The sequence below is a fragment of the Fusarium sambucinum genome, chromosome IV, assembly GCF_050947815.1.
Source record: "Fusarium sambucinum isolate potato_lamoka chromosome IV, whole genome shotgun sequence".
NCBI classification, from domain to species: domain Eukaryota; kingdom Fungi; phylum Ascomycota; class Sordariomycetes; order Hypocreales; family Nectriaceae; genus Fusarium; species Fusarium sambucinum.
The window spans coordinates 7,786,521-7,801,637 of record NC_139291.1 but is presented as its reverse complement, the minus strand read 5'-3'; the positions used below and the strand labels follow the sequence as shown (position 1 = coordinate 7,801,637).

Here is a 15,117-nt window from a genome sequence, read left to right as displayed (position 1 = left end):
CACAAAATCACACTATGACAGGGGATCTTGGATCCATATCCGGTCAAGCTAAGCCACTGCGGCGTTGAAGGGTCTTGCTTAGTCTGGCCAAGGGCGAGCTCCAGCTGTCATTCAAGGGATGATCCAGGACCCCCCTAAGAACGAAACCCAACTGTTACGAGTATCATCAATCCTTGCTTCAACTTCAACATCAGGACATTCTCGACTTTCTTTTGTCCTTTGTCGCTGTTAACCAAATCCATTACCCCCCGAATCCCTTGACAGCCTCTATTTTCGACCGCCATCGATTCGCCATGGCTGGTCATTGGGCCCCTCGACAACGCTCCAATCGAGCACCCATCGTCGCCTTTGTCCTCTTCGTCATCTTTCTCTATTGGTTCCGCGACAGCCTTCTACCGTCAAATACACCAGCGCGCAAGCATAGAAATGATTATCCGACGTTGAACCTCGGCGATGACGATGTTGAGTTGGTGGTGGCTAGCATGAAGCATGAGAATGTTTCTTGGCTCGAAGAATACCTCCCTGAATGGAAGAAGAATATTTACGTGGTCGACGACAACAGGGCCAAGCTGACTGTGCCCATGAATAAGGGACGAGAGGCCATGGTTTTTCTGAGGTATGATCTTCTCAACACCCATTCTGGTCCCTTTGCTAATGCGCTGTAGCTACATCATTGACCGATACGACTCCCTGCCCGGTAACATCGTTTTCCACCACGCCGAGCGCTTCCAATGGCACAACGACAACCCCGACTACGATGCTCTTCCCCTCCTCCAGAACTTCCGTTTCGACAACCTGAAGAAGGTCGGTTACGCCAACTTGCGATGTGTATGGATTCTTGGCTGTCCCGCAGAGATCAGGCCCATTAAGGATGAGTCCCCTGGCAAGGAGGGCGAGCCCGTACACGCACGTCACGTTTACAAGGCTGCTTTCCAGGAGCTATTCCCCAGTCTTGAAGTTCCCGAGGAAGTTGGCGTTTCTTGCTGCTCGCAGTTTGCCGTTCGTCGCGAAACTATTCATCTTCGTCCCCGCGCCGAGTATGTGCGATTCCGCGAGTGGTTGATTGTATCTGCCTTGGGAGATGCTCTCAGTGGCAGAGTTCTTGAATATTCTTGGCACAGTATGTCTACACCGCCCAATACTTGAAGTCCTCAGAATACTAATGTTTTGCAGTCATGTTTGGCAAAGAAGCCGTCCATTGTCCAACCGCCGCCGAGTGTTACTGCCAGAACTATGGCATGTGCGATCTCAAGTGCGAAGCAGACAAATGTGAAGGTCAATACACACTTCCTCCCTTCTCGACCCTTCCCAAGGGTTGGCCTCAGCTTGGTTGGAAGGGAGAAAACCGGGGCTGGGAGGGTCAGGCTTGAGTAAATTTGCGCCGTTGAAGGTTTTACGACTGAAGGGGTTTCTTCATTATCACGAAACTCTGTTGAACGATTAATTTTCTAGACCATTATGGGTTGCGTGTTGAAGAGGGGAGCTGAAGATTATTGTCCCTTGTCTTGTCTCTGGGTTTATGGGGATCACTACGGGATGGGATGGGAAGGGCGTCTGGTTTTGGGTTTGGCAATCTGCTATGTCTGCACTGGGTAGAGGTTTTTGTAACAGTACCAAAAGATAGTTTTAAACGAAAGCCAGTATGATATCAACAAATGAGGCCAAGTAACCACATTCCATTGTCTTCAAACTTTCCAAGGCCTAACTTTTGGTCCCCCACCGGAAGCCCCACCCCCACCTCTTCCCATTCAACTTCAGCTTGAAGCTCATCAACTCGTCTCCATAAACATTAACTCTCCAAATCACAACAGAGATTCCTTACCCATTCTTCATCACTAACCAATACGCATCTGAGGAAACATTAATCGCTAGCATGGATTCAACATTGTCTACCAACTTGCTGGGTAAATTGAAACCACTCGCAAGCTTTCCATCAATAGCTAACATCACCTCCAGACAAGCACAACAAGCTCATCTTTGAGATCCTCAAAAGCTATCGTGATCTCATGAACTGCGCTACAATTCAAGGCATGGACAGGGACAACCAGAAAGACTTTGAAGCCCAAACGACAAAGCTCAACTACAGAGATCCCGAAACAATGGCAGCTGCTGAGATAAGGACACAAAGAAAGTTTGACCAATTGGTAGGTTCACAGCACATCGCGTAGATGACACACCGCGACTTACTTAATCTAGCATGACAACATTAAACAGCTTTTGGCTCTTTCGCGTACGATCAAGGAACTCTGGGTATTTGGACCTCTCGATAGAGCCGACGGTCACCGCCAAGAGAAGGAAGTCCAGATTGACCGCGACGTGCAAGAAGTATCGCGTCTGCTAGACAATTTCGACACGAACGCCATGCAAAAACTTGCGGAGGAATTTGGAGGATCTTATGAGCCTCAGGCTGCTGCGTCATCGTCATCAGCTACAGCTACAGCGACGACAACACAACCGACGGAACCGGCGCCTTCGACTGGAAATTAGAGAGCAGAGGAGGCGACGGAGGAACCAAGGACTCCGGAAAATTCAGCGACGTTGGGTAGAGACTCACCAGACAGCTTCGTGACAGCGCTCTGCTCACCTACATCTTCGATGCGTGCGACGTCACCGAGGAGTTACAGGGAGTCGAGGGCTGAGACGGTTTCGCCGACGTTGAAGTTAAAGCGTAGACGTGACTGATTCTGGGCGGCGTTTTGGGAGTTGGGCTTCGAGATAGGGCTACAATGAGATACCCAGAGAAGAAATGCTCGCTCTTTATGCAATTCAGTTTTTATTACCTGTATCATAGACCTTGGCCTGGATTGATGTGCCCGGCAGCCTTGTACTCCGTCTACCTGAATTGTCGGTGGTTTGTTTGTTTGAGGAGAGGATGTGCAGCGATTACGAATGTGGACAAGAAACAGCCTCATGTTCTAGAAGCTTTGGTCAGATGGTGTACGAGCGGTTGGGTCTCAAGCATCGGGTTACTCGGAACGCAGCCCATTTGACACGGATCCTTGGGATGGCCGTTGAAGACACATGGGGACGGGCCGGAGCGTATCGGGGCCGAGACTCGAGCGGTGATTGCGCTGTTAGAGGATTATGGCTCTATATCAACCAAATAACAAATTCATGTTGCATAGAAGATGTCGTAGATTTTTTAGCGGATTAACCGACAGTGAGGTATATGGGGGCAATTCTAAAATGATATCGTCTCCTGTTGATATGTCCACCTCCTTGGTCCAGAATCTCATCGTGTGTCATTGGCTACCTGTCTATACGCTAACAACGATGCGATAAGAAGAAGCAGGTTTAACATGATTCAAACATAAAAATAAAAGTCAAAAACAGGGACGGATATAGCCCTGCCTCCCTGCATATTGTGGCGTTTTTGTGCGTGGTAAGACGGGACGGTTGGGCTAAGCTACGTGTACAAGACCAAGGCTAGAACGTCATGATACGAGGTTCAGCTCCATACAACACGGGAGTTTGTGCATATTAAGTCCACTCTAAAAAAAAATAGACACCAAAGAAATATTCTCTTTTTTTCTTTCTAGATGTCTACGTAGACTAGTAGTTGATAACGGTCTTGTGCTAGCACACATCGTCATTCTCTCCTGTTGATCGTGGGGCAGATTGGGATGTGCGTAGTAGAAGAAAGGAAGCGAGGCTGAGTAGCAGTTTCAAGTTTAGCGGAATTACATATCATGCGTTATTTCCATTATTGAGTTTCTTGTGATACTGATCGATAGACAGTAATTATGAGTCTATCTTGAGTTGACCATATTCAGTCCTGTGCAGCTGCATGAGACGCGCAATCGCACATGCGGCTCTAGTTTAGCTGAAATGGCTGGTCTGATCTATGTTTAGCACTAGTTGCCTACGGATACTGACAGAAACAATATCATGATCCTTGCAGTTCCTGTCGATCTCATGTTATCTTCCATCATCCCAGCTTTCCTTGCGCAACCAACACTTGTCTTTATCCAAGATACTGTATTATTGATTGGCTTAAGACAATTGTTTCAAATATACTCTTGTTTCTTATTCGCTCAGCTGTATTCCATCTCGTGTCTGCTGCTTGCCTTGTCTTGACTCAGGCTAAACAACTTGGCAAAGGAGAAAAACCAACCCACTTCCCCATATTTTGATGGATCAGGATCAGAACACCCCAGCCATGATAGCGTCAACAATGGGTCTTTGCTATGACTATGATCGTATATAGTCCGCCCCGTGCCGGTTTGGCCTGACTAGCTCAAGCCTTTACCCCAGGCTTTTCCATTCATCTCGTCTCTTTTAGTTGTATTTCTCGTGTTGTCGTGAGTGAATACGAAGAGATAGATTGGTGTTTTTGCTTCAGTGCATTCTCATCATGGTGCGCTTAAGCGTTGTTGCAGCCTTGTTTGCTGCTGTGGCAAACGCTGTTGACTTTGACAAGGTCGCTGTCAACAAGGGATACGGCCGTTTACCTGGTGCTTATATCTTTGAGTTTGAAGAGGATCATGTGAGTAGCCAGATCCATCTCGTATTTATTCGTTGATCATCGCTAATTCTTATTCCCAGGACTGCGCCGACTTCTTTGCCAAAGCTTCGACAGCCGGAAAGACTCGCATCAAGTACAACTACAAGCTGTTCAAAGGAGCTTCCATCCAACTCAACGACATCGACAATGCCGAGGATATTTCCGCACAGATGGCTTTGATGCCTGGTATCAAGAAGAAATGGCCCGTTCAGGTGTTTAGTCTACCTAAACCAGAGGTTCATTGGACGGGTACACCGGGAATGGAGTACAATGCAGTTAAGAAGAGAGGGTTCGAGGAGAGAGATCTTTCGAATGATACATATACACCTCATGTCATGACGCAGATTGATAAGCTGAGAGATGAGGGTGTTACGGGCAAGGGGCTTAAGGTTGCCCTTGTTGACAGTGGTGTAAGTCAAGACGTACCCTCTAAAGTTGACGCAACTAACATGTTATGATCAGGTTGATTATAAACACCCAGCTCTGGGAGGCTGTTTCGGTCCCAAATGTCTTGTCTCCTTCGGCACTGATCTTGTAGGCGACGCTTACGACGGCTTCAACCAGGCCAAACCCGATGATGATCCTATGGACTGCGCAGGCCACGGCACACATGTCGCTGGTATTCTAGCAGCGCAGAAGAACTCTATGGGGTTTACAGGCGCTGCACCCGGAGTCAAACTCGGATCATACCGTGCCTTCGGCTGCAATGGCGAGGCTGGAAATGACATCCTCATCGCAGCATTTAACCAAGCCTTTGAAGACGGCGCAGATATTATCTCTGCGTCTATCGGTGGCCCATCTGGTTGGTCCGAAGAGCCTTGGGCTGTAGCCGTGTCTAGAATCGTTGAGCAAGGCGTTCCTTGTGTTCTCGCAGCTGGAAATACAGGTTCTGCAGGTTTATTCTACGCCAGCACGGCGGCGAATGGAAAGAAGGTCACTGCTGTCGGATCCTTTGACAATACTAAGTCTTTGTCACTGCTTAACGCCTCGAGTTACTCCATCGATGGCGGCTCTGAGCATGAGTTTGGTCATTTGGCTGGTAAGCCCAGCGCCTGGAAAGACGTTAAGCTTCCTCTATGGGCACTCAACTATGATACGGGTGTCCACGACGATGGCTGTGATGAATTCCCCAAAAACACACCCGACTTGAGCAAGTATATTGTTCTTCTCCGACGAGGTTCCTGTACATTCAATGCGAAAGCTGCCAATGCGGTAAAAGCAGGCGCAAAGTATGTTTTGTTTTACAGTAACAAGGAGGAATTGTCACCTTTTGATGTGTCTTCCGTCGAGGGTGTCAAGGCAGCCAGTATCGTCTCGCCAGAACAGGGCAAGGAATGGATTCAGGCTCTCAAGAGTAAGAAGAAGATTGTTTTGAACATGTCGGACGGCAGTAACGGCGATGTCATTCTCGAACAAAACCCCAACAATGCCACTGGCGGTGCTGTCAGTGCCTTTTCCTCATGGGGTCCTACGTGGGAGATGGACGTGAAGCCACAGTTTGGTGCTCCTGGCGGTAAGATTCTGTCCACGTACCCGCGCGAAATGGGAAGCTATGCCGTCTTGTCGGGTACTTCGATGGCCTCGCCTCTCGTAGCCGGTATCGTGGCTCTCATCGCTGAAGTCAGAGGTACCCGCGATCCAGCTCTCATCGAAAACCTGCTCTCGGCCAACGCCAACCCGCAGTTGCTTAACGATGGAAAGGCGTTTTATGACTTTCTTGCGCCTGTTCCCCAGCAAGGTGCTGGTATTCTTCAGGCTCACGATGCCGCCCATGCCAAGGTTCTCTTGTCTCCTTCAAGCATCTCGTTCAACGACACAGATAACTTCCCAGACTCGTTGAACTTTACGCTTAAGAACACGGGAAAAAAGCAGATCGACTTGCAAATCTCTCACGTCCCTGCTGTCACCATGTTCACGCTCGTCAAAAACACCATTTATCCCGATGACTTTCCCAACGAATTCGCAACAGAGCAGGCTAGTATCAAGTTCAGCGAATCCAAGGTGACGATCGACGCCGGCGAAAGTATTGTCATCGAAGTCCTTGCTACTCCTCCCAAGGGTCTGAACGAAACTCGTCTACCCGTCTGGTCCGGCTACGTAGCTATCAATGGCACCGACGGCACTTCTCTCTCACTACCATACCAAGGCCTTAGTGGTTCGCTGCACGGCTCCAAGGTTCTCGGTCCCCAAGACACGTGGATCGCAAACTCAACTGATCCGAACCGCTTCCCCATGCCTGCCAACACAACCTGGACTCTGCCTAAGCAGGGCACAGCCAACAACCAAACCGACACTCTTCCCGGTCTGACGTGGTTCCTCGCTCTCGGTTCAGCCAAGCTACACGCCGAGATCATCCCCGTCACCACCGAAAAACCATCTGGCGACACCAAAGCGCGTGTTATCGGTGAACCCGTTGACTTTCCAATGCTCTGGAACGCCATGGGTGCGAACTCCCAGGCCTTTACTGGTGAGCTTGCCAACGGTAAATTTGCGCCTGCGGGACAGTACGTCGTTCGATACAAGGCGTTGAGAATCTTTGGAGATGAGAAGAAGAAAGAGGATTGGGACGAGGCGTATTCACCTGTGTTTGGGATTGAGTATAAGAAGTAGACGCCTTCGCGGGCAATTATGAAGGAGGTATTAATTCATGTACAAAAGTATTTTTAGCGATGTTATGGATCTGGTCATGATCAATTTGGAACAAGATATGAGCTTTGGTTAATTATCTGGATAATTAGCATAGATTAGATAGCATAGATGCGCGCTCAGCAGTAGAAACAATTCAGGAATAAGCATCACATATCAGTGCCAGCAATACCATGTTTATCGTTTGTGACAAGTAAAGAGAGTCATGGGCCATTGTCTCCGGCTTGCCACCCTTCGAATACTCTAGGGCTAACACCATGTATAGATGCGCTTGTATCGGCGATAAAGTTCTCTTTCCCCTCGAACGAGCCTACATGAAATCGTCCTCCCAGTTCTCGTCACGGTCCTGGTTACTCGAACCAGCCATGAGATCATCAGTAAAGATATCATCATAAGCGTGGTCCTTCTGCCACTTCTTCTCCTTCCACTCCTGCGCTTGCTTGGCCTCTTCTTTCTTCTATAAGGATGTGTCAGTCAACATTATCTCAAGGCTTCTTTGTCTTCTTGCTGGCTTACCCTTGCTTGAAAGACAGCCTGGTCGCGTTGTCTCAGCTCCTTGAGACGATCATCACGTTCCTGCTTCAGGTCGGGCTTCTTCTCCACCTTTGTCTTGTTGAGGCGGTTGACGATGGGGTTCTCGCGCTGGGGTACGAGTACGCGCTTAACTTTGCGAGGATCCTTGAAGCCGACTTGACCAACTTCCATGCTGCCATCCTTCTTGAGGTTGGACCATGGTGTGTAGATGACTGTGACGTTGTCCTTCTTGTTGCCTGGTGGTGATTAGACGGGTGCTTGGATGAGTAGTGAGAAACAGGAGGTACCTTCGATAGAGTTGGCTTTTGTCAATTGGGCCAGATCCATGATCAACTCTTCGGGAAGGTCGTCCCATGCCTGACCCTCTCTCATACGTAGGTAAATATGTGCGCTGGAGAGTTTATCTGCGTGAAACTAATAAACAGAATCAGTACCACTGTTCTCAAGTGAGAGCTCATTGTTATCTCACCCTGTACTTCATTAGCATGTAAACGACATGTTGATCCGCGCACAGAAGACCTACCAGATATCCTCTTCCCAGCCAAACTTAATAAGGTCCTCATCTAACATCCAGTCTCAGCCGGCGGGGAACGCTCGTACTTTTGGGTACAGATCATACTCTCGAACTTGTCCTTGCCGACGTAAACGAAGCCCGACGGTTCGACGACGGAGGAGGTGAAGTAGTACACCATCTTGAGGAAGTTGGCTTGTCTTCCCTAACCTCGGATTAAAAATGCCGGATACGTAGGCTACGATATGGCCTTTTTTCTCGTTTGGTGAATTGGTTGGTGTTGTGAGGGGATCTTGGAGAAATTTCGGTTTGGTGGGGTACAAAAGTGTTAACAGAAAGCGGGCATAATCTGATGCTTCTGAGATGGCACGGAAGTACCGGAAGATCCACCAAAGCAGGCACGATCTTAGTCTTAAACTCACGTGATCTATCCAACATCATCGTAAAAGCCGATTCACGACAAGACAAGGTTACTTACTAACCAGCCAAATAAGAGTTTACATGATGGACGCCTATACTAAGAATATTTTATTACTAATACCTAGTAACCGATTAAGTTAAAATAGTTCAAACCAGGGCCAAATGATGCAATACCTAGCAGGCACTTTAAGTCAAACATCAATGCCAGCCGGAAATATTCCGCCTCTCTTTTATCTCATTATGACATCTTTCAGCTAAATTCAAAACTTGGAGATGATGCAGACTATCGGACCGATAATTTGAGACCTATAGGAGTCCCTTGTTCTACCTATTTGCGGTTGTATTGGCGTCTAGTAGAAGTAGGCCAATAGCTATGTACTTTGAACTTATACGCCTTCACCAAGCCCTCTTTTATTTTATTTTATGGTACAAACTATCTTTATGGTGGCGCAGATCGACGTTTGATCCACCCTTGATCTGTAAAGATCGGAACTAATCCCCGGGTTTGATGGAATTGTATACTTATTCGATCTTGAAAGTGTATCCACCGAGATGAGATCTTGACTCAACGAGACCATCAACCATCTTGTGTATGTCTTCACTTGCCAAAAGGTTGACGCATGTCATAATTGTTTCGTATTGATGAAATAGTGCCAAGAATATTTAATCTTTTCGGGACGGCTGCTTCCGGTTATTCCCAGTCATTAATACATAACAACATATACTCTTTTTAAGCTTCTCAACGTACGATACTGCAGCTTCTTCTTCGTCTTCTACCAGCATGTAATCTCCCCTCCTTTTTCTTCGGATCCTGGTCCGGTTCATTGTAATGAACCAATCAAAGAGTTTCACAACCCTCGGGCATCGTCCGGATGTTTACAGCTTCGATTAGTGCTCAGTTCTAACAATCTTAATAGCCGCGAGTTACACAGCGACCCCTCCATAAAAGCTCGCCTAAAAGCCCTTCACGGAACCGGAATAAAGTCTCCGTAGCTCGTCGACTTCGAAAACATAGCGCGGCAGGCGCCTATTTATCAAAGGGACGTACCAGACATGTCATATGGGGTGATTTCCCCCTGGATCTCGCTCTTTAATGACATGGAAGACATATTAGCATAGATTAGGCAGTCAGGGTAGGGCACTCTAGTTATTCCACTACCTAGTTCGGCCCGAAATTTGCACATGACGCATAAGCCAGGCCTTTTGTCGGCGTCTTCAGAGGACAGCTGGCAGGGTCTTTTTGTATGATTTTTGAAATCTGACTGCATAAAATGAAACTACGATGAGTGACAAGTCAATTTCAATAATCATCTGCTGGTCGCATATTGGTCTATAAACCATATTATAACACTAATCTAACACACTGTAGTGCTCGTCAATAACCTGATTGTATGTGCACAGCATAACATGCCTGATAGCCAACTCATGCTCAGATTCTACACCAGCTGTAAAATAGAAAAGTCGTGAAATCTTAGTGTGTATTTGTTTCCCTTCATATCCATTGTCTCGTGATAATGAAAGGTGGTGTGAAAAGACTCAGTAGCCTTGGCAAGCTGTTCTTTAGTTAAGGAATCTGTACGCCAGCGCTTTGAAGGGCTCGAAGCACATTACGCTCAGAAGAACCTGGCAGTAATTAGTACACCCATGAATTCAAAAGTATCAAAGTAAAAAAAGGACATACTGGCAGTTCCCAATGACACATCTTCGTTCACAGCAGTAATGCGGCTGGTCTTGATCTGATCTTGAAAAATATACCCATCCGAATTTTCATACGCGACCTTGTACACATCGACTCGAATCTTGTAGGCACCTTCATACAGAAGGCTGAGGTCGGTAAAAGGGAAATAAATCGTAGTTCTTGAAGATCCCGTATGTGAAGTGACGTCCATACCAGTCACCGATGTAGTCCCTGATAGACCGTGCTCTACAATGTCCCCATTTCGTGTAAGAAGGACAGCCATGGCAAAGAAGTAGAACCCAGGAGCTGACCCTTTAAAGTTAAACTCTGCAACCAGGGGAGGATATAGTATCGTGGATACCTGGGCGCGAGAAGGGGGTTGGATGGCGATAGATATCGCAGGCATGATTATGCAATTAAGTAGATAGTAGTGGTAATAGTGAGTTCTTGGTCGTATTAAGCCTTTCGTGTACGCAGCACTGATATGCCCAGTCTCAATTTGTATCCAAAAAGGTGTCAAGCATAACTGGGAAACGAAATGATGATGATGATATATAAGTCCACATTAAATCTCTTCCTTTCTGGGTATTCTGATCAAGGCTTTGGCGTGGTAGAATATGTAACTCTTCGGATAGATTGCACGGACGATACAAATTGATTCTTTCGGTGATGGGGTTGGGTCAGAGCTATATGTTGGCGTTTTGGTTTGGGTTCAAGGATGAAGTGGATGGCGTGAGGGATCAGACCCTTAAGAGGAGGAGTACCTTGCTAGCTCTTCTTGGGTCTGCTCTATCACCAACAATTGAGTCGAAAGTGGTCCTGTCGGTGAATCTTGGACTCGTTTTTTGTGATTGCTTGCAGCGGAAAGATAGGGAGATGGAGAATTGGTTGGTTGTGGATGATGTGCTGGGTTGTAATGAGGCAACGATGATAAGATGAGGTGGGAGGCCGTGAATGAAATGGAAGGTAGTAGTCTATTTATTTATATCTTTGAGACTTTTAATTATTTTATAAAGAAATAAGATAGCCTAAATAGTAAATATCTAATAATTTAATAATATTATAAGGCTATAAGGCTATACTTTTAGATAAGCTTTTAATAAAACTCTATATTAAAATAAAGCTATATAAAATAATAAAATAATAGTAAATACTTTCTTTTTCCTTATATAATAAAACTATTAGTAAAAAAAGGTAAAAATAATAATAAAAAAATAAATTATTTTACCCTTAATAAGCTAACCTAGATTATAATTATAATATTAATATTATATTATTATACTATTTAACCTTATAACTATAGCCTTATAGCTAGGTAATATATAAGGTAATTTTACTATATATATAGTAAAATTATTAAAATACTATATATTAGCCTAGCCTTATTTTAAGATTTATATAACCTTATAATAATAAAGCTAAGATATATCTTCATAGGCTAAAAACCTTTAACTAAAGATAGTATAGCGCTAGCTATATTTAGCTATAAGGTCTTATAATTCCTTAGTATTTCTATCCCTTAGAGGGATTTATAGTAAATTTAATAAGAAAGGCAATAGCTTTATATACTATATTGCAAGATTAAGAGAAAGAATACCTTTATAATAAGAGAGACTATATTTTATAATATAATAGGTTAATATAAGCTATAGTTAATAAAACTAAAGGTATTTATTTAGACTATTAAAGATAAGTATAAGTATTCTAAGTAATAGCTTTCTTATATATCTAGCTATAGTGGCCTAAATAGAAAACTCTATTTAAGTTAAAGTTAAAGGAAGAAATTTGTGTATGCAGTTAAGAGTTTAGTGTGAAGTTAAAATACTAAAGTAAAATAAATTTACCTAATGCTATAGTTAATTAAACTGAGTCACGTGACTAGACCTCTTACTATGTCATGTGATCGTCTTGATCCTTGTGTAATTACACCATCAATAATTTCAACGAAGAGGTAGTAGTCTATAATTCAGTAGGTAGTTCCAGAATTGGTATTGGGCCTAGAGGAAGTTAGTAGTGGGACGGTGTCTTTCGGTAGTTTCTTGTAAGTACAGTACTGCTTTGCTGACTGTCAAGTTTAAGCCCCCAACGCCTGTGGGTGTGGCCGATCCCTGTACTAATGTCCTTAACTCATCTCTGTCAAGTTTGTTTCGGCTCAGCTCAATTTATTCCACAATCCCTGTAACTATAGAGGCAAACAGTCTGGACCTAGTCGTGGAGGTAACCTCAGATTAGTTGTCGCCCTACTGAATGTCTCGGGAGGCCGTTTGGATCGGGTTTGACTAGTAGACCAAAAAAACAAGATCTGCAACGTTTGAGACAAGGGTGATCACTATCTCCGTTGTCTTTGATTCACGTAAAAAATAAGGTCAAAAAAAGTAAACATAAAGCTCCAGCCCTGTCTACCGCCCTGCCCTGACCGGTTCAGCGGCTGACCGGGTACCTACTTACCACGTCAATTGCCAGGGTTCTTTAGAGGATTTGCAGCACAGTAAACTCTGCAGCCACGTGCAGATGGCGTCGTTGAAAGGCTGAATCCGAAACAAGTTTAGGTGGTGATAGCACAGCATTCATTTGGCGCGATAGCCAAGAATGATTCCGATTTGTGGACGTGATAATGTGTGGCTGTTGACATCATGTACTACCTGGACCTCATTACCGAGGTGAGCCAAGAGAAAAAAGGAACCATCGGAGTCCGATTACTTTTACTGTCTCTGAGTGGTCCATTCGTAAGAACAGCAAAAAGAGACAACAAGAATGAGGCTTTCTCTCCCACCGGTTGCTCGGCCGGTCGAGCGGTGATAGCCTCACCTAACGAAACGCGCAAACGGATATTGGCACGGATATGTAAGCATGCAACACATGTATGGTGACATTACATGAGTGCGAGTGAGGCTCAGGGGTTCTCGCGCCGACTACCTTGCTAGACTAGCTTCTCGTCGCTTCATTCCAAGTCCAGAACAACAAGTTAGGCCACATCCGGGAATAATTCCATCGTGCTCAGACACAGACACTACAAGACAAGACCGGATTCCTGGTCTCATTAATTGGCGCTCGGCTAATTAGCTCCATATTTCTGCAGCACATATGTACATAGTACGTACAGTGGTTCCCCGGGAATTTCTCCTTGGCCTGGCCTTGAGCTTGAGACAGTCGAACGATCTTCGGCAAGGGGATCTGAAGCAAGGGGGTATCCCTGTCCTATCGCCTAGCTTAAGGTCCGAACCCCCAGTCCATCACAGTCAAAGTTGTGATATCACTGGCTCTTGCTTGAGTATCACTGTGAGTTTTAACTTTATTCTTTTCCTCCGTTTTATCGCATGCGCCAATTCCGATTTCCACACTTTTGACTGAAATGGGTCACCTTTGGCTCTCATTGAGACTGTAGTTATGGACAGAAGAAGAAGAAAGACCGAAATACCACCTCGGGTAAGGCGATATCCGATGCCCAGCCGCAATGAATGGCATCAACATCTGCAAACTGCATTACAGAATGATAATCCAATAGGAAGTTGGCCCGCTGAGTATGCCGCATATGCAGTTGGGTTGTGTGTTGTAAAGAAGCAGTCTTGTCTTGCTTGACAAGGCGCTACAAGTCGGCAACACCAGTCGGTAATAAGGAATCATTCCCAACAAGGAAAATGAGTCATTGCCCAAAACAGAATGGAACGGAATTTTACCACTGCTACGTGTCTGCCAAGTTGATCACTTTACCTAAATAGAGATAGATAGTGTTTGGGAATTGGGGGCATAATTCTTGGAGTCTATCAAACCCTGGCTGAAAAAAAGTCTGGGGCTGTCAGTGACAGCTGCAAGCGATGTGATCCCCATGCAACATGAGACTCGTCCAAAACAGTGACAGACCGGGATACGACCAAGACCCAAAATTCTAGAACAATGGTGACACGGCGTCATGATTACGTACAGAACCTAATTGGAATTCAGGAACAGAGTTTATGACAGCCATGACTTTTAGCTAAGAGATAAAAAAAAAAAGTAACAAGAAAAAGAACCTGGTCGAGGCCGTTGAAGAAGACGGGCCGCAGTTCCAGAAAAGACTAGGTTCCGCAACTGCAAGGAAACAAGAAAAGAGGCACAGCAACTCAACAAATAAATGAATAACCCAAGCTAAGAAAGAATGTCATAAATCAAGTCCAAGAGATTAAGATGGCCAATAAAAACAACTCAAACAATGTGATATGCATGCAAACACTAACCTTGTCGCTCCGACTCCCCGATCAGTCACTTTTCTCTCTCTTCTCTTTTCTTGTCTTTGCTTTACGTTACGTACTGACTACCTACGTAACACATTAAACTAGTCTTGTCTCAAGGTCGTTATGGACCCTGCATATGTAAATGTCATCTCTATGCCGGACAGGGGAGCAATTTCGCTACGTAATGAAGATATTTCGACTACAAGACGACGCTACTGCTAGCTAGAGAGCTAGTGCTACCATAGGCATCACCCGAAACCATTACGGAAGAAACCCATTGTACAAATTATCAGTACATGACAATTTCTTGTCTTTATGTCGGTACTAGACGTAAACGGCCAAATAGGCAAACAGACCCTGAATATAAATCCACAATCCTAGTCCGCGTGTCCAGCATCAAACTCCACACTCGCTTTATTTCCCGTTTAGACCTTTGGGGCATGGCATGGGTGCAGTAGTCTCGATTGCCTTGACACGGGTACAGCTCCCGTCCCGGCCGTCATTTCGAGAACAGGGCTAACATGCTCATCAAACGTGCGTATTCCCTCGGCTATAAGATAATATTTGTGGATAGTAAGTAGGCCGCCAAGGGACAGCTCTTTGATGAATGATG

The 15,117-nt window shown here is 45.4% G+C and overlaps 5 protein-coding genes across 5 annotated transcripts; 3 read left to right on the top strand and 2 right to left on the bottom strand.

The window, feature by feature from the left end:
• Window positions 1-293: 293 nt before the first annotated feature.
• On the top strand, window positions 294-1,370 carry FSST1_002519 (DUF3431 domain-containing protein; the record flags this gene model as incomplete). Its single annotated transcript, XM_083228519.1, has 3 exons — window positions 294-616; window positions 666-1,120; window positions 1,174-1,370. The coding sequence occupies 3 exons, from the start codon at window positions 294-296 to the stop codon at window positions 1,368-1,370; spliced, it is 975 nt and encodes a 324-aa protein (XP_083092701.1).
• Window positions 1,371-1,873: 503 nt separating this feature from the next.
• Window positions 1,874-2,487, top strand: FSST1_002518 (mediator of RNA polymerase II transcription subunit 22; the record flags this gene model as incomplete). The annotated part of the gene is made up of 3 exons (XM_083228518.1): window positions 1,874-1,904; window positions 1,957-2,144; window positions 2,197-2,487. The coding sequence occupies 3 exons, from the start codon at window positions 1,874-1,876 to the stop codon at window positions 2,485-2,487; spliced, it is 510 nt and encodes a 169-aa protein (XP_083092700.1).
• A 1,867-nt stretch (window positions 2,488-4,354) lies between these two features.
• On the top strand, window positions 4,355-7,114 carry FSST1_002517 (peptidase S8/S53 domain-containing protein; the record flags this gene model as incomplete). Its single annotated transcript, XM_083228516.1, has 3 exons — window positions 4,355-4,486; window positions 4,546-4,914; window positions 4,967-7,114. 3 exons carry the CDS (start codon window positions 4,355-4,357, stop codon window positions 7,112-7,114), a joined length of 2,649 nt encoding a protein of 882 aa, XP_083092699.1.
• A 346-nt stretch (window positions 7,115-7,460) lies between these two features.
• On the bottom strand, window positions 7,461-8,376 carry FSST1_002516 (uncharacterized protein; the record flags this gene model as incomplete). The annotated part of the gene is made up of 5 exons (XM_083228515.1): window positions 7,461-7,607; window positions 7,667-7,920; window positions 7,972-8,075; window positions 8,208-8,247; window positions 8,304-8,376. The coding sequence occupies 5 exons, from the start codon at window positions 8,374-8,376 to the stop codon at window positions 7,461-7,463; spliced, it is 618 nt and encodes a 205-aa protein (XP_083092698.1).
• A 1,803-nt stretch (window positions 8,377-10,179) lies between these two features.
• Window positions 10,180-10,699, bottom strand: FSST1_002515 (uncharacterized protein; the record flags this gene model as incomplete). The annotated part of the gene is made up of 2 exons (XM_083228514.1): window positions 10,180-10,238; window positions 10,297-10,699. 2 exons carry the CDS (start codon window positions 10,697-10,699, stop codon window positions 10,180-10,182), a joined length of 462 nt encoding a protein of 153 aa, XP_083092697.1.
• Window positions 10,700-15,117: the final 4,418 nt, after the last annotated feature.